This window comes from Bombina bombina, chromosome 1 (genome assembly GCF_027579735.1).
Source record: "Bombina bombina isolate aBomBom1 chromosome 1, aBomBom1.pri, whole genome shotgun sequence".
Lineage (NCBI taxonomy): Eukaryota > Metazoa > Chordata > Amphibia > Anura > Bombinatoridae > Bombina > Bombina bombina.
Genome location: NC_069499.1, coordinates 1,406,434,332 through 1,406,457,241, shown reverse-complemented (window position 1 = coordinate 1,406,457,241; position 22,910 = coordinate 1,406,434,332). Strand labels below are relative to the sequence as shown.

The 22,910-nt window shown below is 37.5% G+C and overlaps 1 protein-coding gene across 1 annotated transcript in view; it reads left to right on the top strand.

Annotated features, from left to right (window-relative positions):
- TTC24 (tetratricopeptide repeat domain 24) overlaps positions 1-22,608 on the top strand; it is a 137,297-nt gene extending 114,689 nt beyond the window's left edge. Inside the window, exons 9-12 of the mRNA XM_053719920.1 lie at positions 6,675-6,789; positions 15,520-15,602; positions 19,319-19,364; positions 21,764-22,608. Coding sequence (XP_053575895.1) covers positions 6,675-6,789; positions 15,520-15,602; positions 19,319-19,364; positions 21,764-21,866 — 347 coding nt within the window. The 3' untranslated portion in view covers positions 21,867-22,608. The remainder of the gene's footprint in view (positions 1-6,674; positions 6,790-15,519; positions 15,603-19,318; positions 19,365-21,763) is intronic.
- The last annotated feature ends 302 nt before the right edge of the window (positions 22,609-22,910 follow it).

The window sequence follows — 22,910 nt, the reverse complement described above, 5'->3', positions numbered from 1 at the left end:
TTTCTTTGGGGCATGCCCCGCAAAAGGCCCTTTTAAGGGCTGGTAAGGTAATTGAGCTGTTAACTTTTTAATGTAGCATAGGGTAGGGCATTTTTTTTTATTTTGGGGGATTTGTTATTTTATTAGGGGGCTTAGATTAGATGTAAGTAGCTTAAAATTGTTGTAATATTTTTGAAATGTTTGTAACTTATTCTTTTTTATTTTTTGTAACTTAGTTTTTTTTATTTTTTGTACTTTAGTTAGTTTATTTAATTGTATTTAATTGTAGTTATTTGTAGGTAATTTATTTAATTAATTTAATGATAGTGTAGTGTTAGGTTTAATTGTAACTTAGGTTAGGATTTATTTTACAGGTAATTTTGTATTTCTTTTAGCTAAGTAGTTATTAAATAGTTAATAACTATTTAATAACTATTCTAACTAGCTAAAATAAATACAAAGTTACCTGTAAAATCAAAATAAATCCTAAAATAGCTACAATGTAATTACATTGTAGCTATCTTAGGGTTTATTTTACAGGTAAGTATTTAGTTTTAAATAGGAATAATTTAGTTAATAAGAGTTATAATATTTAGATTTATTTAATTAATATTTAAGTTAGGGGGGTGTTAGGGTTAGACTTAGGTTTAGGGGTTAATAATTTTATTATAGTTGCGGCGGTGTAGGGGGGGGCAGGATAGGGGTTAATAAATTTATTATAGGTTGTGGTGGTGTAGGGGGGGCAGGAAATGGGTTAATAAATTTATTATAGGTGGCGACGGTGTAGGGAGGGCAGATTAGGGGTTAATAAGTTTAATATAGGTGACGGCGGGGTCCGGGAGTGGCAGTTTAGGGTTTAATACATTTATTATAGTTGCGGCGGTGTCCGGGAACGGCGGTTTAGGGGTTAATAACTTTATTTAGTAGCGGCGGTGTAGGGGGGACAGATTAGGGGTGTTTAGACTCGGTGTACATGTTAGGGTGTTAGGTGTAGACAGCTCCCATAGGAATCAATGGGATGTCGGGCAGTAGCGAACATGAACTTTCGCTATGGTCAGACTCCCATTGATTCCTATGGGATCCGCAGCCTCCAGGGCAGCGGTTTGAAAACCAGGTACGCTGGGCCGGAAAAGTGCCAAGCGTAGCTGCTATTTTTTTGATAACTAGCAAAAGTAGTCAGACTGTGCCGAACTTGTGTGCGGAATATCTGGAGTGACGTAAGAATCGATCTGTGCCGGACTGAGTCCGGCGGATCGAAGCTTACGTCACTAAATTCTACTTTTGCCGGTGTGTAGGGCTTGATAACTTAGGCGAATCAGCCTCGCCACAAATACGCTGCGGAATTCCAGCGTATTTGAGGTTGACGGCTTGATAACTAGGCCTCATTATCTCTCTTCAGTCTTTATTTGCATAAAACAAATATCACTTAAAACTAAAAAATGCTATTAATAACACACATAATTAAAGGGACACTGAACCCAATTTTTTTCTTTCATGATTCAGATAGAGCATGACATTTTAAGCAACTTTCTAATTTACTCCTATTATCAAATTTTCTTCATTCTCTTGTTATCTTTATTTGAAATGCAAGAATGCAAGTTTAGATGCCGGCCCATTTTTGGTGAACAACCTGGGTTGTTCTTGCTGATTGGTGGATAAGTTCGTCCACCAATAAAAAAAATGCTGTCCAGAGTCTGAACAAAAAAAAGCATAGATGCCTTCTTTTTCAAATAAAGATAGCAAGAGAACAAAGAAAAATTGATAATAGGAGTAAATTAGAAAGTTGCTTAAAATTGCATGCTATATCTGAATCACGAAAGAAAAAATTTGGGTTCAGTGTCCCTTTAAGAACATACATATGACTTTAAAATCAAGTTACAACAATAACACTTTAAAATACTTCATTACAGCGTCAGATTTCTTAACTAAGAAACACTCAAAATTTTGCTATGAGCAGACCCCATTTTAACAACACACTACTAGCAGCAATAATATAATCACAATTATCTAATATTCCTAAGCACAGCTCAGCACAGCAGAAATTATACAGCAGTGAAGCACAAGAAATTAAGCAATAAGTGTCAACAAGTAACCATTCAGTTCGAGTGACATTAAAGCTAAACTATACTATGGCCTAGATTTAGAGTTCTGCGTTAGCCGTCAAAACCAGCGTTAGGGGCTCCTAACGCTGGTTTTGGCCGCCTGCTGGTATTTAGAGTCAGTCAGGAAAAGGTCTAACGCTCACTTTGCAGCCGCGACTTTTCCATACCGCAGATCCCCCTACGCCATTTGCGTATCCTATCTTTTCAATGGGATCTTTCTAACGCCGGTATTTAGAGTCTTGGCTGAAGTGAGCGTTAGAAATCTAACGACAAGACTCCAGCCGCAGAAAAAAGCCAGGAGTTAAGAGCTTTCTGGGCTAACGCCGGTTCATAAAGCTCTTAACTACTGTGCTCTAAAGTACACTAACACCCATAAACTACCTATGTACCCCTAAACCGAGGCCCCCCCACATCGCTGCCACTCTAATAAAAAAAATTTAACCCCTAATCTGCTGACCGCACATTTAGGATTAATATTTATTTTACAGGCAACTTTGTATTTATTTTAACCAGGTACAATAGCTATTAAATAGTTAATAACTATTTAATAGCTACCTAGTTAAAATAATTACAAAATTACCTGTAAAATAAATCCTAACCTAAGTTACAATTAAACCTAACACTACACTATCAATAAATTAATTAAATACAATACCTACAAATAACTACAACTAAATAAACTAACTAAAGTACAAAAAATAAAAAAAGAACTAAGTTACAAAAAATAAAAAAATAATTTACAAACATAAAAATATTACAACAATTTTAAGCTAATTACACCTACTCTAAGCCCCCTAATAAAATAACAAAGCCCCCCAAAATAAAAAAATGCCCTACGCTATTCTAAAATAAAAATTGAAAAGCTCTTTTACCTTACCAGCCCTTAAAAGGGCCTTTTGTGGGGCAAGCGCCAAAGAATTCTGCTCTTTTGCCTGTAAAAAAAAATACAATACCCCCCCAACATTACAACCCACCACCCACATACCCCTAATCTAAGCCAAACCCCCCTTAAATAATCCTAACACTAAGCACTAAGCCAATAAGATTGAGCTTGCATTCTATTGGTTGATCGGAACAGCCAATAGAATACGAGCTCAATCTGATTGGCTGATTGGATCAGCCAATCAGATTGAACTTGAATCTGATTGGCTGATTCCATCAGCCAATCAGAATTATCCTACCTTAATTCCGATTGGCTGATAGAAACCTATCAACCAATCGGAATTCGAGGGATGCCATCTTGGATGACGTCCCTTAAAGGAACCGCCATTCGTCGGGAAGTCGTCGACCAGGATGGATGTTCCGTGTCGGCGGGATGAAGATGGATCCGGAAGAAAGAAGATTGAAGATGCCGCTTGATAGAAGACTTCAGCCGGATGATGGACCTCTTCAGCCCCTGCTTGGATCAAGACTTCAGCCGGATGATGGATCTCTTCAGCCCCCGCTTGGATCAAGACTTCAGCCGGATGATGGACCTCTTCAGCCCCGGATCGGATGAAGACTTCGGAGCCTCTTCTGGACGGATCGGTGATACCCGGCGTGGTGAAGATAAGGTAGGAAGATCTTCAGGGGCTTAATGTTAGGATTATTTAAGGGGAGTTTATTTTTTTATTTTTTGTAACTTAGTTATTTTTTTATTTTTTGTACTTTATTTAATTGTATTTATTTGTAGGTAATTGTATGTAATTAATTTATTGATAGTGTAGTGTTAGGTTTAATTGTAGATAATTGTAGGTATTTTATTTAATTAATTAATTTATTGATAGTGTAGTGTTAGGTTTAATTGTAACTTAGGTTAGGATTTATTTTACAGGTAATTTTGTAATTATTTTAACTAGGTAGCTATTAAATAGTTATTAACTATTTAATAGCTATTGTACCTGGTTAAAATAAATACAAAGTTGCCTGTAAAATAAATATTAATCCTAAAATAGCTACAATATAATTATAATTTATATTGTAGCTATATTAGGGTTTATTTTACAGGTAAGTATTTAGCTTTAAATAGGAATAATTTATTTAATAAGAAATAATTTATTTCGTAAGATAAAAATTATATTTAACTTAGGGGGGTGTTAGTGTTAGGGTTAGACTTAGCTTTAGGGGTTAATAAATTTATTAGAGTAGCGGCGAGGTCCGGTCGGCAGATTAGGGGTTAATAATTGTAGGTAGGTGGCGGCGACATTGGGGACGGCAGATTAGGGGTTAATAAATATAATATAGGGGTCGGCGGTGTTAGGGGCAGCAGATTAGGGGTACATAGGGATAACGTAGGTTGCGGCGGTGTACGGAGCGGCAGATTAGGGGTTGATAATAATATGCAGGGGTCAGCGATAGCGGGGGCGGCAGATTAGGGGTTAATAAGTGTAAGGTTAGGGGTGTTTAGACTCGGGGTACATGTTAGGGTGTTAGGTGCAGGAAACAATGGGGCTGCGTTAGGAGCTGAACGCTGCTTTTTTGCAGGTGTTAGATTTTTTTTCAGCTCAAACTGCTCCATTGTTTCCTATGGGGGAATCGTGCACGAGCACGTTTTTGAAGCTGGCCGCGTCCGTAAGCACCGCTGGTATTTAGAGTTGCAGTGGCGGTAAATTATGCTCTACGCTCCCTTTTTGGAGCCTAACGCAGCCCTTCTGTGAACTCTAAATATCAGCGGTATTTAAAAGGTGCGGGGGGAAAAAAGCATGTGTAGCTAACGCACCCCTTTGGCCGCAGAACTCTAAATCTAGGCGTATATGCATATATAAGGAAATTTAACCAAGGTGAGACTTTAACTCATGCTAAAATTGCGCTACAACTTGCGCTAGGACTCGAACCTCCGCAAATGTACGCTTACATTTTTGCGTGCTTTACTAGCAGGACTCAAACCTACGCAACCCCATGCTTCCGCCACAGGACTCAAACCTGTGCGTGGGAGATTAACCCCTTATAAAAGGACTTTAACCCTTTATATATCACTAACACCATCCAGACTTTGAGTTCAGATTCACAGAGGGAAAAGCAGAGTAAAAAAACACTTATCTACTTACCCAGTGCGAATCCCACGCTCTGACACCAGAATTCTTAGGCGTTATTTTGAGAGGGGGGGGGGTGTCACTTAGCACTTAGCAGTATTCTACACCTTCACCTGGAACTGAATGGGTTACCCGACGAGATATCTCAGAAACAGAAATAAGACACGCAGCAAGTTAAAAAACTAATTACTGTTCTGTTTATTAAAAGCGCAACATACTTTTATAGAAAATGGTTACAGTATATGGGGTTAAACAATGACGTATCATAATCACACCATTTTTAACAGCAAAAGTTAGAACAAAAGGGCACAGTAAAATATTAGAAAAAAGAAATTATGCAGAGAAACTAACATTTTTAGATAACGGTGTATCTGGGCACATCGCCAAGGACATTACAAGGCCATTCTTGAGATACAAGTATTCCTAACATCAGCATATTTTCTTCACAGCATAATAAACTACATTATAATGACATATAATAAACACATCTTGAAATGGTGGTTACATAAAATGGCGTCAGTCATGCTAAATATATTCTAACAATATGTACACATATATAGACTCATATATATGTACAGTATATTTATGTGCAAATATGTGTTCATGTGTGTATATACAGTACAGCAAAGGATCCTTGCACATGGTTAATGAAGACTTAAATCTTCAAATGACTTGCTGTTATTACACCTGATTTTTACCTTGGAAATAAAGTCTTTGTTTTTATGAATCCCTCCCGTATTTAAGTCTTCATTAATTGTGTACAAGGATCCTTTGCTGTACTGTGGAGTCGTTGCATGGGAGCGTGGTGACGCTTCTTTTTTTCCTTGGCCCCGGTTTGGTGCGGACGTGTTCCCGGAGGGACTTTCATTGGGGAGCACAGGGCACGCAGCGTGAAGAATGCCGATGGGTGTAGGATAGGCAGCAGTGGAAGTTCGGAGCGTTTACCTTTTTTGTAGCAGGAATAGTTTATTTGTATATTTATGTCTGTAAATACATATATACACACATATAAATACATATGTACACACATATAAATATATATTTATACATACATATATATGCCTTTTTTTCTAACACTTGAGCCCTTATAACTTTTTTGTGCATTTTTTTTGAAATATCTATGATTAAATAGTGTTATTATGAGTGTAACTGTACTTTTAAATTTATTTTTGATGTGTTTTGTGACATTTTTTGGTCTCGTGTAACAGTTAACCAGAGCTCTGAAGTTGCGATAACCATTATAGCGTAAATCGCGATTGTGCTCACGCATTCATATTTACTTTAAACCTGTAATATGAGCGGAATTTAAGTTGCGTGCAAATGCCCATGAAAACCCAATATCACTTGTGCACAAACGATAGTGCTCCACTCATAATATAGCCCTAAGAAAGCCAATAAATACAGGTTTGTTTTTTGCCCAAATCACCCTTGTGTACCCATAGGTCTGTCCATTTATTTTCTTTACCGCAGAAATAAAAGTAGAGTATAAGGTCTACTAAGCATTGGTTTCCAGTGTGTAAGAAATGCTTTATAATTGCTGTGGGAATCTCAAGGCTTATGGATATTTACAATTTTATTTTAGCAGGGGAAGAAGAGGATTCAGACAGTCTAACAGTGATAACGGACATGTACTCAGAAGAGTGTGAAGAACAAGACTCATCTGTGGCCTCTTATAGGAACTACCCTCTGGCTAACAGGTACATTACTCTTCAGATCAATATTTCCCAAAACTGTGCTCAGGGAACCTTTACAGGTCAGGATTTGAGGATAGATTTATCAAGGCACAACAGAGTCATATGAGTCTGTCCCTATTTTACTTAGACAGCAAAGCTCCTAAAATCCTGGAGAATTCTACTTCTCATTTTTTTTGATAAACTTTATTTACAAAAGACAAGAAATGTGTACATACAAAATATATCCACATATTCATGCACATCAAATGTTTACCATAAGTAAATATACAGTATCGAGTGAAGTATAATAATAATTATGGCAAAATCTGTACTCATACATGAGCCATGTGACTTTAAATTGTATAAATGCTCTTTATAAGAAAACGAGATATAGATGGGTGACTACACTTAGGATGTACATGGAAATGCAGTAGGTGCTCTTACAATCAATTTTTAAATCTTTAAAACAGTAATGATATGAATAGTACTTAAATTTAAAAATATTTGCAGTGGTGAAAGCTGGAAGAAATGGCTGAAATTCAAGCTTTGTCCTAGCTAGGAGCCAATCTGACATAAAACTATAAAAAAACCTGTTTATTATTATAATACCTAGTAACAGATGGTGAAAAAGTTGTACATTAATGTATCTTTCTTTTTTGTGTGATCTTGCTCATTCCTACTCCTCACTGGGTATGTTTGTTGGCTATCTGCACTACTTGAGTATGCCACCAGCATTGTATAATCCTGTGATGTCATTGATGAAATTACATATAAGAAGAGGAACAATACCTACCAACATTCTCCACTTAAGATTCTAGCCCCGGAGGCTCAGGGAGAACTCTAAGTGATCTAAGGGTCAGGTATTCCCACAGTTGGCAGTCCAGGGCAGAGTTTGGGTGGTCCAGAGACTGGGCAGACTGTACTATGGTGGGTTTTAGGTATTCTAGAATGGGATGTGGGAGTTCAGCGGGGTGGGTTATGTGCAGGTTTGATAAAAATCTATTTAAATCAGTTTTTTTTTTTTTTATTTAAATAGGATTTTTTTAAATAAAATGCTTTTTGGGGGAACATCTATCTAAAGATAGTTTCTATTTAAGATACATTATAATCTAAATGTTATTCATCCTGAAATATAGATTAGTTTTAATTATATAGCAAAATGCTGTATATTCATGGTTGTAATGTTTACATTCTTTGGAAAATGAATCCATTCACAATGTCATACTCTCCCAGAGGTTTCTGTGAGATTATTTTGTGCATTTTTTCTATATAGAAGATATTATCAAATATATGGCTAGATTACAAGTGGAGCACTAAATAACGCTTTCAAGAAAGTGGTATTAGCACTACACTTTGTAATACCAGCGCACGCCAATGTGCGCTGGTATTACAAGTTAACAGCAACGCGAACTCGAGCTCGCGTTCGCATTGCTGGGAAGCATTGCGCTCACGAGAGCGCATTTCATAGGCTCAGTGGGAGCCTTGTTCTAACTAAAGCACATCGAAGGAGGTAAGTCGCACAACAAAGGGGGTAAGTCAAGCAGAGGTGGCATAATTTGTAAATATACATGTATATGAATATATACATATATATTTATGTGTTTATATTTGTATATACATATATTAACACATAAATATATATGTCTATAAGCATAGACATATATATTTACTGGGAACACACAGTTCCTAAAGACTGCAATGTAAACACCCCACTCCCACCAACTTTAAAGCCCCCAAACTGCCTAGTGCCATTGTTTTTTTATATAAAAAAAGGATACTTTTTTTAAAAAAAAAAACTAAAAAGGCCTCTATTTTGAGAGAATTTGGGGCACTTTTAGAAAATTAACTAAAGATCGAATCTCTGGTTAATTTTTGGAGCTCTAATAACCAGCCACTTGTAATGTAATCTAGCCCATTATTGGTTTTGTAGTTCTCAAAACTGTGATTTTGTGTCTGTAGGAATAACATGCCTCTTCTTTGCAGCAAAAATGTTATAAAATATACACATAGAGAGTTGAGAAAAAGACCTTAAATGGGCATAATAATGAAAGAAAACTTTTGGGTTTCATCTAGAGCATACGATTTTCAGATTTACTTCAATTATCAAATTTGCTTAATTCTATTGGTATCCTTTGCTCTACTGCGGCCTAGCTAAACACTAACGCCTAGATTTAGAGTTTGGCGTTAGCCGTCAAAACCAGCGTTAGAGGCTCCTAACGCTGGTTTTGGGCTACCGCTGGTATTTAGAGTCATGTAGGTAAGGGTCTAACGCTCACTTTGCAGCCGCGACTTTTCCATAGCGCAGATCCCCTTACGCCATTTGCGTATCCTATCTTTTCAATGGGATCTTTCTAACGCCGGTATTTAGAGTCTTGGCTGAAGTGAGCGTTAGAAATCTAACGACAAAACTCCAGCCACAGAAAAAAGTCAGGAGTTAAGAGCTTTCTGGGCTAACGCCGGTTCATAAAGCTCTTAACTACTGTGCTCTAAAGTACACTAACACCCATAAACTACCTATGTACCCCTAAACCAAGGTCCCCCCACATCGCCGCCACTCTAATAATTTTTTTAACCCCTAATTTGCCGACCGCACACCGCCGCAACCTACATTATCCCTATGTACCCCTAATCTGCTGCCCCTAACACCGCCGACCCCTATATTATATTTATTAACCCCTAATCTGCCGCCGCCAACATCGCCGCCACCTACCTACAATTTTTAACCCCTAATCTGCCGACCGGACCTCACCGCTACTATAATAAAGTTATTAAACCCTAATCCGCCTCACTCCGCCTCAATAACCCTATAATAAATAGTATTAACCCCTAATCTGCCCTCCCTAACATCACCGACACCTAACTTCAAGTATTAACCCCTAATCTGCCGACCGGACCTCACCGCTACTCTAATAAATTTATTAACCCCTAAAGCTAAGTCTAACCCTAACACTAACACCCCCCTAAGTTAAATATAATTTAAATCTAACGAAATAAATTAACTCTTATTAAATAAATTATTCCTATTTAAATCTAAATACTTACCTGTAAAATAAACCCTAATATAGCTACAATATAAATTATAATTATATTGTAGCTATTTTAGGATTTATATTTATTTTACAGGCAACTTTGTATTTATTTTAACCAGGTACAATAGCTATTAAATAGTTATTTACTATTTAATAGCTACCTAGTTAAAATAATTACAAAATTACCTGTAAAATAAATCCTAACCTAAGTTACAATTAAACCTAACACTACACAATCAATAAATTAATTAAATAAAATACCTACAATTAAATCTAACACTACACTATCAATAAATTAATTACATGAAATACCTACAAATAAATACAATTAAATAAACTAACTAAAGTACAAAAAATAAAAAAAGCTAAGTTACAAAAAATAAAAAAATTAATTACAAACATAATAAAAATATTACAACAATTTTAAGCTAATTACACCTACTCTAAGCCCCCTAATAAAATAACAAAGCCCCCAAAAATAAAAAAAATGCCCTACCCTATTCTAAAATAAAAATAGAAAAGCTCTTTTAACTTACCAGCCCTTAAAAGGGCCTTTTGCGGGGCATGCCCCAAAGAATTCTGCTCTTTTGTCTGTAAAAAAAAACATACAATACCCCCCCAACATTACAACCCACCACCCACATACCCCTAATCTAACCCAAACCCCCCTTAAATAAACCTAACACTAAGCCCCTGAAGATCTTCCTACCTTATCTTCACCACGCCGGGTATCACCAATCGGTCCAGAAGATCCTCCGAAATCTTCATCCTATCCGGCAAGAAGAAATCCAGAAGAGGCTCCAAAGTCTTCATCCTATCCGGGCAGAAGAGGAGATCCGGACCGACAACCATCTTCATCCAAGCGGCATCTTCTATCTTCATCCATCCAACGACGAGCGGCTCCATCTTCAAGACCTCCGGCGCGGATCCATCCTCTTCTTCCGACGTCCTAACACAGAATGAAGGTTCCTTTAAGGGACGTCATCCAAGATGGCGTCCCTCGAATTCCGATTGGCTGATAGGATTCTATCAGCCAATTGGAATTAAGGTAGGAAAATTCTGATTGGCTGATTTAATCAGCCAATCAGATTGAGCTTGCATTCTATTGGCTGTTCCGATCAGCCAATAGAATGCGAGCTCAATCTGATTGGCTGATTGGATCAGCCAATCGGATTGAACTTGAATCTGATTTTTCCTACCTTAATTCCGATTGGCTGATAGCATCCTATCAGCCAATCGGAATTCGAGGGACGCCCTCTTGGATGACGTCCCTTAAAGGAACCGTTATTCTGTGTTAGGACGTTGGAAGAAGAGGATGGATCTGTGCCGGAGGTCTTGAAGATGGAGCCGCTCGTCGTCGGTTGGATGAAGATAGAAGATGTCGCTTGGATGACGATGGTTGCCGGTCCGGATCTCCTCTTCTGCCCGGATAGGATCAAGACTTTGGAGCCTCTTATGGACTTCTTCTTGCCGCTTGATAGAAGACTTCAGCCGGATGATGGATCTCTTCAGCCCCTGCTTGGGCTTGGATGAAGATTTCGGAGCCTCTTCTGGACCGATCGGTGATACCCGGCATGGTGAAGATAAGGTAGGAAGATCTTCAGGGGCTTAGTGTTAGGTTTATTTAAGGGGGGTTTGGGTTAGATTAGGGGTATGTGGGTGGTGGGTTGTAATGTTGGGGGGGGTATTGTATGTTTTTTTTTTACAGGCAAAAGAGCAGAATTCTTTGGGGCATGCCCCGCAAAAGGCCCTTTTAAGGGCTGGTAAGGTAAAAGAGCTTTACAATTTTCATTTTAGAATAGGGTAGGGCATTTTTTTATTTTGGGGGGCTTTGTTATTTTATTAGGGGGCTTAGAGTAGGTGTAATTAGCTTAAAATTGTTGTAATATTTTTATTATGTTTGTAATTTATTTTTTTATTTTTTGTAACTTAGCTTTTTTTATTTTTTGTACTTTAGTTAGTGTATTTAATTGTATTTATTTGTAGGTATTTTATTTAATTAATTTATTAATAGTGTAGTGTTAGGTTTAATTGTAACTTAGGTTAGGATTTATTTTACAGGTAATTTTGTAATTATTTTAACTAGGTAGCTATTAAATAGTTATTAACTATTTAATAGCTATTGTACCTGGTTAAAATAATTACAAAGTTGCCTTAAAATAAATATTAGTCCTAAAATAGCTACAATATAATTATAATTTATATTGTAGCTATATTAGGGTTTATTTTACAGGTAAGTATTTAGCTTTAAATAGGAATAATTTATTTAATAAGAGTTAATTTATTTCGTTAGATTTAAATTATATTTAACTTAGGGGGGTGTTAGGGTTAGGGTTAGACTTAGCTTTAGGGGTTAATAAATTTATTAGAGTAGCGGTGAGGTCCGGTCGGCAGATTAGGGGTTAATACTTGAAGTTAGGTGTCAGCGATGTTAGGGAAGGCAGATTAGGGGTTAATACTATTTATTATAGGGTTAGTGAGGTGGATTAGGGGTTAATACATTTATTATAGTAGCGGTGAGGTCCGGTCGGCAGATTAGGGGTTAATTATTGTAGGTAGCTGGCGGCGACGTTGTGGGGGGCAGATTAGGGGTTAATAAATATAATATAGGGGTCGGCGGTGTTAGGGGCAGCAGATTAGGGGTACATAGGTATAATGTAGGTTGCGGCGGTGTACGGAGCGGAAGATTAGGGGTTAAAAACAATATGCAGGTGTCAGCGATAGCGGGGGCGGCAGATTAGGGGTTAATAAGTGTAAGGTTAGGGGTGTTTAGACTCGGGGTACATGTTAGGGTGTTAGGTGCAGACATAGGAAGTGTTTCCCCATTGGAAACATTGGGGCTGCGTTAGGAGCTGAACGCTGCTTTTTTGCAGGTGTTATTTTTTTTTTCAGCTCAAACTGCCCCATTTTTTTCTATGGGGGAATTGTGAAGCTGGCCGCGTCCGTAAGCACCGCTGGTATTGAGAGTTGCAGTGGCGGTAAATTATGCTCTACGCTCCCTTTTTGGAGCCTAACGCAGCCCTTCTATGAACTCTAAATACCAGCGGTATTTAAAAGGTGCGGGGAAAAAAAAGCCAGCGTTAGCTACGCGGGTCGTTACCGACAAAACTCTAAATCTAGCCGATAGGGTGAGACAGTGACAAGCAGCTAGCTCATAGTAGTGCATTGGTTCTGAGCCTGTGTATGCTTTTCAACAATGGATATCAAGAGAACAAAGCAAATCAGACAAGGGGAGTAAATTGAAAAACTGTTAAAAAATGCATGTTCTTTCTGAATCATGAAATTTAAAATTTTGACTTTGCTGTCCCTTTAATTCCATTGCTCCCCTGCAAATCTATGTACACAGAATCAACCCATACTAGGTTTCAAGAAGCTCACTAAATAGAAGATTGTTTGGAGTGGAATAGATCTGTGCAAGGACCTAAGTGTGAAGAGGGAGGGGCAAGCATTAAAAATTAAATATATCATTGTTTTAGTTAAATTATGCACTCCACGGTTTATATATATACAAGCTTGACTGTAATCCGAAATAAAAACGCTTATTTTAGTCACTTTGCCAAAAATTGCAGCATACAAATAGGGTTGCTAGGTATGTGGCATCATTGCACTGGGTCTTGGGAAAAAAAAGTTTGAAGAACCCTGCTCTAGAAAATAGAAGATCATTTATTTATGGAAAAAAAGGAACAGAGATCATATATAGCATTCTTACCTAATGCTATATACCATTAAAATAAACACTGAAAACCATAAGGATTCAAGTGAAAATTATTTAATCATACAGTATCCCCATCCAGATTTAAAAAGCAAGTGCTATGCTATACCTTGCTCTATGAGTAGCACATTATCATTATGATATGAATAAATATATAATTTATTTTTTTATTATACTTTATTTATGAAGCGCCAACATATTCGGCAGCGCTGTCCATGGGTACAATTCACTTGAATAAAACAATGATATAAAACTTTTAAGAGACATGACAAAATTTGATGACCACATACAGGAGTAATTGAAAGCTCTATACTATTATTATTTAATAACTATTCTACCTAGTTAAAATACATACAAAGTTACCTGTAAAATAAATATAAATCCTAAAATAGCTACAATGTAATTATTAATTACATTGTAGCTATCTTAGGGTTTATTTTACAGGTAAGTATTTATTTTTAAATAGGAATAATTTATTTAATGATAGTGTAGTGTTAGGTGTAATTGTAACTTAGGTTAGTTTTTATTTTACAGGTAAATTTGACTTTATTTTATCTAGGTAGCTATTAAATAGTTAATAACTATTTAATAGCTTTTGTACCTAGTTAAAATAAATTTAAATTTTCCTGTAAAATAAAAATAAATCCTAAAATAGCTACAATATAATTGTTAGTAAGATTGTAGCTATATTAGGGTTTATTTTAAAGGTAAGTATTTAGTTTTAAATAGGATTAATTTAGTTAATAAGAATAATATTTATTTAGATGTATTTAATTAATATTTAAGTTAGGGGTGTGTTAGGGTTAGACTTAGGTTTAGGGGTTAATAATTTTATTATAGTGGCGGCGGTGTAGGGGGGAGGATAGGGGTTAATAAATTTATTAAAGGTGGCGGCGGTGTAGGGGGCGCAGGATAGGGGTTAATAGGTATTATGTAGGTGGCGGCGGGGTCCTGGAGCGGCAGTTTAGGGGTTAACATATTTATTATAGTTGCGGCGGGGTCCGGGAGCGGCGGTTTAGGGGTTAATAAGTTTATTAGAGTGGCGGTGGGCTCCGGGAGCGGCGGTTTAGGGGGTAATACATTTATTTAGTTGTGGCGGTGTAGGGGGGGGGCAGATTAGGTGTGTTTAGACTTGGGGTACATGTTAGGGTGTTAGGTGTACAGACTTCCCATAGGAATCAACGGGATGTCGGGCAGCAGCGAACATGAGCTTTCGCTATGGTCAGACTCCCATTGATTCCTATGGGATCCGCCACCTCCAGGGCGGCGGATTGAAAACCAGGTACGCTGGCCCGGAATAGTGGCGAGCGTACCTGGTAGTAGTTTGATAACTACCAAAAGTAGTCAGATTGTGCCGAACTTGCGTTTGGAACATCTGGAGTGATGTAAGAATCGATCTGTGTCGGACTGAGTCCGGCAGATCGAAGCTTATGTCACTAAATTCTACTTTTGCCGGGCTGTAGAGCTTGATAACTAAGGCGAATCAGCCTCGCCACAAATACGCTGCGGAATTCCAGCGTATTTGAGGTTGACGGCTTGATAACTAGAGGCCAATGCCTCAGCCAATCTGAAGCAGTAGAGATCACTGATCAAGTCAGCTTCTATTTTCTAACACTCTCAATTACAGGAAACTTGGCCCGGTTAGGAGAGGTGGTGTCTCAAATTGTAGCTTGAATAACACAATGGTAAATATTATGGGCTAGATTACAAGTGGCACACAGATATTACAAGTTGAGCGCTATGGTTGATTCATAAAGTGTAACTGGGGACACTATAACCCGGGCCAGTAATATCTTGCTGTGAACTGTCCAACTACAACCAGGGTGCATCCGACCCTTGAACTGCTCTTCCACTGACCTCATCAACTGCACCCAGACTCCTCCCACGAGCTTACAAAAATTAGGAAGTAGAAACAGCAGTGTGGTTGGTATCTTCTTCTAAGAAAACGCAGTTCCGGAAAGATTAAAATAAAAAACTGTCATACACTTATGTATTTTACATTTCTTTTTTTAGCAATTTGAACAACACCTATCTGCACCCTGACCCAGTCTACCAGAACGGTATCCATGGTGAAACATTGCACAGCACACAAAAAAGTAAGTCATCCTCTCACATGAGAACCAGCCATGATTTCTTTTTGGCCAAATGCATAATTACTGAATAAACTTTTTACGTTATGTCTTCATCATTGCAGGAAAAGACATCTCTTAGAGGGACACGAAAGTCAAAATTAAATTTTCATATTTTAAACAGAACATGCAATTTTCTATTTATTTCTGTGATCAAATGTATGTCATTCTTTTGGTAGCCTTTATTGAAAAGCATACCTAGTGTAGTCTCAGGAGCTGTAATGCATTACCGGGTGCTAGCTTGTGATTGGTGGTTACATAAATATGCCTCTTGTCATTGGCTTACCAGATGTGTTCAGCTAGGTCCGTCCCAGTAGTCCAATGCTGCACTAAAACTGACTTTGCAGGAGTTAACACATGGTTTTATTCAAGCAATAGTGTAATAAAATAAATGTTCTATCACATTGGATAATTTTCTTTTTCCACTTTTATGTCCCTTTAAATAAGCCTGTTTGTTTAAAAAATGAATGGAGATATTTTTCAGTTGTATGCAACCTTTCAAATAACTAGGTACACTCTAATGTGGGTTATGTATAAATGACACATTTCATTAATTCATACCATAGACGTTTACTATAAAGTTACAGTTCAAATAGTGTACTTAAAGGGACGTGAAAGCGGAAAAATAAAAAGCTCCATTGTGTAAGAGCATTGTATTATTGCAATATTACTTGCATATAACGATGGCCTTAACTACAATCTATCGAAGATTTGCTCTCCGACCGAATTAGGAGCCAAGTTTAATACCTATCACAGTGAATTAATTTTCAACCGAAAAGCTACCAAAAGACTTGTCATGTGTTAAAGGGACAGTCTAGTCAAAATTAAACTTTCATTATTCAGATAGGACTTGTAATTTTAATCAACTTTCCAATGTACTTTTATCATCAAATTTGCTTTGTTCTCTTGGTATTCATATTTGAAACAAAACCTAGGTATGCCCATATGGTAATTTCTTAGCCCTTGAGGACTGCCTTTTATCACATGTTTTTTAAATCCTTTTTACAAAAGGGGGCTGATAAGTTCATGTGGGTCATATAGATAACACTGTGTTAATGCACAGGGAGTTATTTAAGATTTAGCACAAGACAATACTAAATGCAAGTCAATAGATAATAAACAGTCTTAGTCATGTGATCAGGGCCTGGAAGAAGGGTCTTAGATACAAGGTAATCACACAATTAAATAAATTATTCCTATTTAAAACTAAATACTTACCTGTAAAATAAACCCTAAGAAAGCTACAATATAATTAGAAATTACATTGTAGCTATTTTAGGATTTTTATTTATTTTAACTAGGTACAATAGTTATTAAATAGTTATTAACTATTTAATAACTACCTAGCTAAAATAAGTTAAAAATTACTTGTAAAATAAATCCTAACCTAAGTTACAATTACATCTAACACTACACTATCATTAAATAAATTACCTAAACTACCTACAATTAATTACAATTAAATTCAATAAACTAAATTACGGAACCCCCCCCCCCACTAAATTACAGAAAAAAAATAAAATTACAAGAAGTTTAAACTAATTACACCTAATCTAAGCCCCCTAATAAAATAAAAAAGCCCCCCAAAATAATAAAATGCCCTACCCTATACTAAATTACAAATAGCCCTTAAAAGGGCCTTTTGGGGGGCATTGCCCCAAAGTAATCAGCTCATTTACCTGTAAAAAAAGAATACAATGCCACTCCCCAACATTAAAACCCACCACCCACACACCCCTACTCTAAAACCCACCCAATACCCACTTAAAAAACCTAACACTACCCCATTGAAGATCACCCTACCTTGAGCCGTTTTCACTCAGCCGGGCACAAATGGTCATCCGATCCATCCAGAAGTCTTCATCCGATGGGGCAGAAGAGGACATCCAGACCGGCAGAAGTCTTCATCCTATCCGGGCAGAAGAGGACATCCGGACCGGGAGAAGGCTTCATCCAAGTGGCCCCCCCCCCGACGAGGAGCGACTCCATCTTGAAGACATCCGGCACGGAGCATCCTTCCAGCACGACGACTAATGACGAATGGAGGTTCCTTTACATGACGTCATCCAAGATGGCGTCCCTCGAATTCAGATTGGCTGATAGGATTCTACCAGCCAATCGGAATTAAGGTAGAAAAAATCTGATTGGTTGATTTAATCAGCCAACCAGATTGAAGTCATTCGTCATTAGTCGTCGTGCTGGAAGGATGCTCCGCGCCGGATGTCTTCAAGATGGAGTCGCTCCTCGTCGGATGGATGAAGATAGACAATAGCGCTTGGATGAAGCCTTCTCCCGGTCCGTATGTCCTCTTCTGCCCGGATTGGATGAAGACTTCTGCCGGTCTGAATGTCCTCTTCTGCCCTATCGGATGAACACTTTTGGACGGATCGGATGACCACTTGTGCCCAGCTGGCTGAAGACGGCTCAAGGTAGGGTGATCTTCAATGGGGTAGTGTTAGGTTTTTTTAAGGGGGTATTGGGTGGGTTTTAGAGTATGGGTGTGTGGGTGGTGGGTTTTAATGTTGGGGGGGTATTGCATTCTTTTTTTACAGGTAAAAGAGCTTTGGGGCAATGCCCCACAAAAGACCCTTTTAAGGGCTATTGGTAATTTAGTATAGGGTAGGGATTTTTGTTATTTTGGGGGGCTTTTTTATTTTATTAGGGTGCTTAGATTAGGTGTAATTAGTTTAAACTTCTTGTAATTTTTTCCCCCCTGTAATTTAGTGTTTTTTCCCCCCCGTAATTTAGTTGAATATTGAATATAATTGTAATTAATTGTAGGTAGTTTAGGTAATTAGTTTAATTATTTTGTAGTGTTAGGTGTAATTGTAACTTAGGTTAGGATTTATTTTACAGGTAATGTTGTACTTATTTTCGCTAGGTTGTTATTAAATAGTTAATAACTATTTAATAACTAGTGTACCTAGTTAAAATAATAATATTGTAGCTATCTTATGGTTTATTTTATAGGTAAGTATTTATTTTTAAATAGGAATAATTTTTTTAATTGTAGTTATTTTATTTAGATGTATTTAAATTATATTTAAGTTAGGGGGGTGTTAGGGTTAGACTTAGGTTTAGGGGTTAATACCTTTATTATAGTTGTGGCGATGTTGGCGGCGGCAGATTAGGGTTAATTAATTTAATATAGTTGCGGCGACGTTGGGGGGGCAGATTAGGGGTTAATAACTATAATGTAGGTGTCTGCGATGTTGGGGGCAGCAGATTAGGTGTTTATTAGTATAATGCAGGTGGCGACGATGTCGGGGGCGGCAGATTAGGGGTTAATAAGTGTAAGATTAGGGGTGTTTAGACTCGGGTTCATGTTAGGGTGTTAGGTGCAGACATATTTTTTCAGCCAGCTCAGCCCCATTGTTTCCTATGGGGAAATCGTGCACGAGCTTGTTTAGCCAGCTTACCGCTACCGTAAGCAACACTGGTATCGAGGTGAGATGTGGAGCTAAATTTTGCTCAACGCTCACATTTCTGAGGCTAAAGCCGGCTTGCAGAAAACTCGTAATACCAGCGTTGTCTTAAGGGAGCGGTAAGAAAAAAAGGAGCGTTAGCACCGCACAGCCTTACCGACAAAACTCGTGATCTAGGCGATTGTTTGTTAAAGGTCATTTCCATTTTGGAGTGAACTGAAATCAAAATTATTTGTTGTTTTTCTTTGTACTCAACAGGCAATCATGACTATGAAACATTGAAGCTGAGGACACAGACAGACAGGTAAAGAGAAGAACGAATTACATATATTTCCAGTATGTTATACTAATACATTAAAGGGAGGCTGGTATCTCAGTAAACAAATCAGGTTTATTCTAAAACTCATGTGCACTATTTAGAGGTAACATAGGGCAGGATATTTCTATTCTTCTGCACCTACTACAATGGCTGTTTTTGCATTTTTACTTTCCCCCTTTTATTCTTACCCTAGGGTTGCCTACTTTTGTTGAAAAAAATAAGGGAGAATTAGGAATCAACAAAATTTAATGCAGGAAATCTACAAAACTATACAGTAGTTTCTGAAAAATGTACACCACATACTCTGGGTTGACTCCCAGGTTTCTGCATGAGAATTTAAGCTAAAGAGGACACATTCTGTTATTGAATAAATTAGTCCAATATTGTGCTAATGACATGCTAACATACTCACAGACACACTAATACATACTAGCACACAGAAAAACTTACATGCTAACAACCACACAGACACAATAATATACACTAACACACAGAAAGACTTAGACACTAACACAGACATGCAAACAACCACACAGACATGCTAACAACCACACAGACACACTAATACACACTAACACACAGACACTAACTCATAGAAAGACTTGCACACTAACACAGATACGCGAACAAACACACAGACACGTGAACAACCACAGACACACTAATACACATAAAGACACAGACACTCTAACAGCCACATAGACACACTACTTAGAACATTTGTTGCATGCTAGGATGATGAAAACCGCAATCGGTGCACATCTAGAGGCCATAAAGATGAATCATTTAATAGTATATCACTTTATAGAGTTAACAGAACAAGGTAAATATCTCCAGTACCCTACACAGCATACTTGCCAGACAGAGTAGAAATCGGATTGAAGGTTATTATAAAAAATACAAAATCTCAGGAGACACACTGTCAGAAGTAAACCTTTTTCTCTCTTTATGTCTGGATAACCATGTTTCCCACTTACCTTATCAGCTGAGCCTTAGAAGCTATGACAATGTCCTTTGCAGCCTGTATGTCAGTCAGTCAGTCACCAGCTTAAAGGGACATAAAACAGGTTGAGATCTATGAATATCCTAAAAGGGCTAATTAATTAAAAATAGTTTGCATAAAAAAATGTTTACAAATTGCTGGCAAGTGTTTTAAAATAATTTTCAAAAATAAGCAAAATGAATTACATAGCTAAGCTGTCTGGAGCAGCCAACACCACCCCCCTTATCAGTGTTTAGACACAGGCATTGTATTTCAACTGAGTTCACAGATTCTAGGCATGCTCCAACAGATAATCCCTATGCACTTTTGCATTCTACCAAAACAACAATAGATATAGATACAGCAATAGAAGGAAATGTGTGGGGGAAATTAGAGCTTTACAATTCAGAAACTAAAAAGAAAGGGTTACTGGCAAGGCACTGCAGTATAAATTTGCAGGTAAAGTAATTAAAGTACATATTCTATTTTGTCTCTATCCCAACTTGTTTTATGTCCCTTTAAGTCTGACATGTAAAGTTTGCACTTCCTGTTTTAAATATCTAGCACCAGTTAGTGCAGCACTCCATGTTACAGCACCACCTGTCAGGGGCCTATTTAGGAAGTGGGAAGCACCTCCCTTCCTCCTACTTCCCATCCCTCCCGCTTCAGTAACTCAGGCAGGCAGCAATGGCGGTTTAGTAGCAGCAGTAGCAGATTTCTTGGCAACTGGCAAGTAACTATACTTAGTTGTCTGGCTGCCACTTAATTTGTCTTCATTGCGACGCTGCCTGACCTGCCGCATGTAGCATGGAAGATTAAGCACCAGGAGGTCGATAATATGAGAGCCAGTAGACAGGAAAAAAATAATGGAAAAACAGGAGAACCTGGCAAATACGGGAGGGTTGGCAACCTATCCTACTCTTCCACACTTTTTCACCTCATGTAATCTCACTAACCTCACACTCATTACCTCTTTCTAATGACACTCCACTCTCAACCCCTTCAGTTCCACCTGAGTACCCAGCCTGGTTATATTTCCACATGCACATACAGGTTCAGAAGAAGTAGGTCTCTTCCTTGTATTTGTTTAGTTCTAAAAACCTGGAGATAAAGCTGATGATGAGTGGGCTCACTATAACATAAACAAATGTTTTATTTAACTTGTGAGTATCAAGTAATTGGAAGTTCATTTATTTAAAAAAAAAAAAACACAAGCCGGATAGACAGAGTAACATATCTGGGAGAGCAAAGTGGTCAGAGAAGCTATCTAACATGGATTTGCATGTGTTTAAAAAATTGAAAATATTTGAATGGTTCTTAATAATCTCAATTCACGAGAAATATTAATTTAAAAACAACAACCAACCTTGTTGCAGTTTCTAATAGAACATTATTATTTTAGAAATTTAACAGATCATCCAGACAGACTTCCTGTAACAAGACCAGAACCCTCTCAAAAACCAAGGAAATCCAGGCTTGAATCAAGAATGTGCAACATCATGTGAATTTCATGTGAATTCAAGTCCAGGGAGACTAGGCTTGAGAAGGGCAAGTTCAGATTCATTTTTCAAACTTTGCAAATGACAAATGAACAACACAGCACAAGAAGACTTCCTATTATTCAAGCGTTCAGAATCTGGGCTTGTTGAGTAACCTGGGTGGTCATCATGAAAATGAATGCACAGCCCTCACATTTATACAACTTCCTTTTTAGAGAATATTAATGAACTATGTTTCAAACATTCTGCACTTTATCATGCAACATGTCACTTTGTTGTAATGCAACAAAAAATCACAATGACTATCATTCAATGTCATTCCAACTTCCTATTTATCGCACAATTTGTAATGATGTTTCAGCTACAAGTGGAGGGTTATTTGTTGTTGAGTTGTACTTGCCAACTTTACAAAACATTTTAGGACAGTTTTTTGTTCTTTTGTCACATTGTATAATTGTCTGACATAAATATTTGTCCCGAGGTGTGAGCTTGACATGGATACCACTGTGGGAAACAAACATTATGGGCTAGATTACAAGTGGAGCGCTAAATTAACGCAAGCTCGCGGTAGCAATTAGTGTTTATAAAATTAACCAGAGGTTAGACCTCTGGTTAATTTTATAAATATGCCACAAATGCCCCCAAAATACAGTCTAGCATATTTTAATAAAAAATAAAGATAGCAGCATCTTTATTTTTTAATAAAATTACTGCACTAGGCAGTATTCTGGGGCTAAAGTTGGTGGGAGTGGGGTTTTAGAAAAAAAAGGGCACTGAAAAGTGCCTTTACATTGCGGTTTATGGGAACTGTGTGTTCCTGGTGGTAAATATATATGTATATGCTTATATACATATTTATGTATGTGTTTATATATGTATACACATACTAACACATAAATATATATGTATATAATCATATATATATTTACTTACCATCACTGTGATACTTATCCCCTGCCCTGCGCAAGTTCTGATGCTGTGACGGTATCAAAACAAGGCTCCCATTGGAGCCTATTGAAGCGCGCTCTTATGAGCACAATGCTTCCCAGC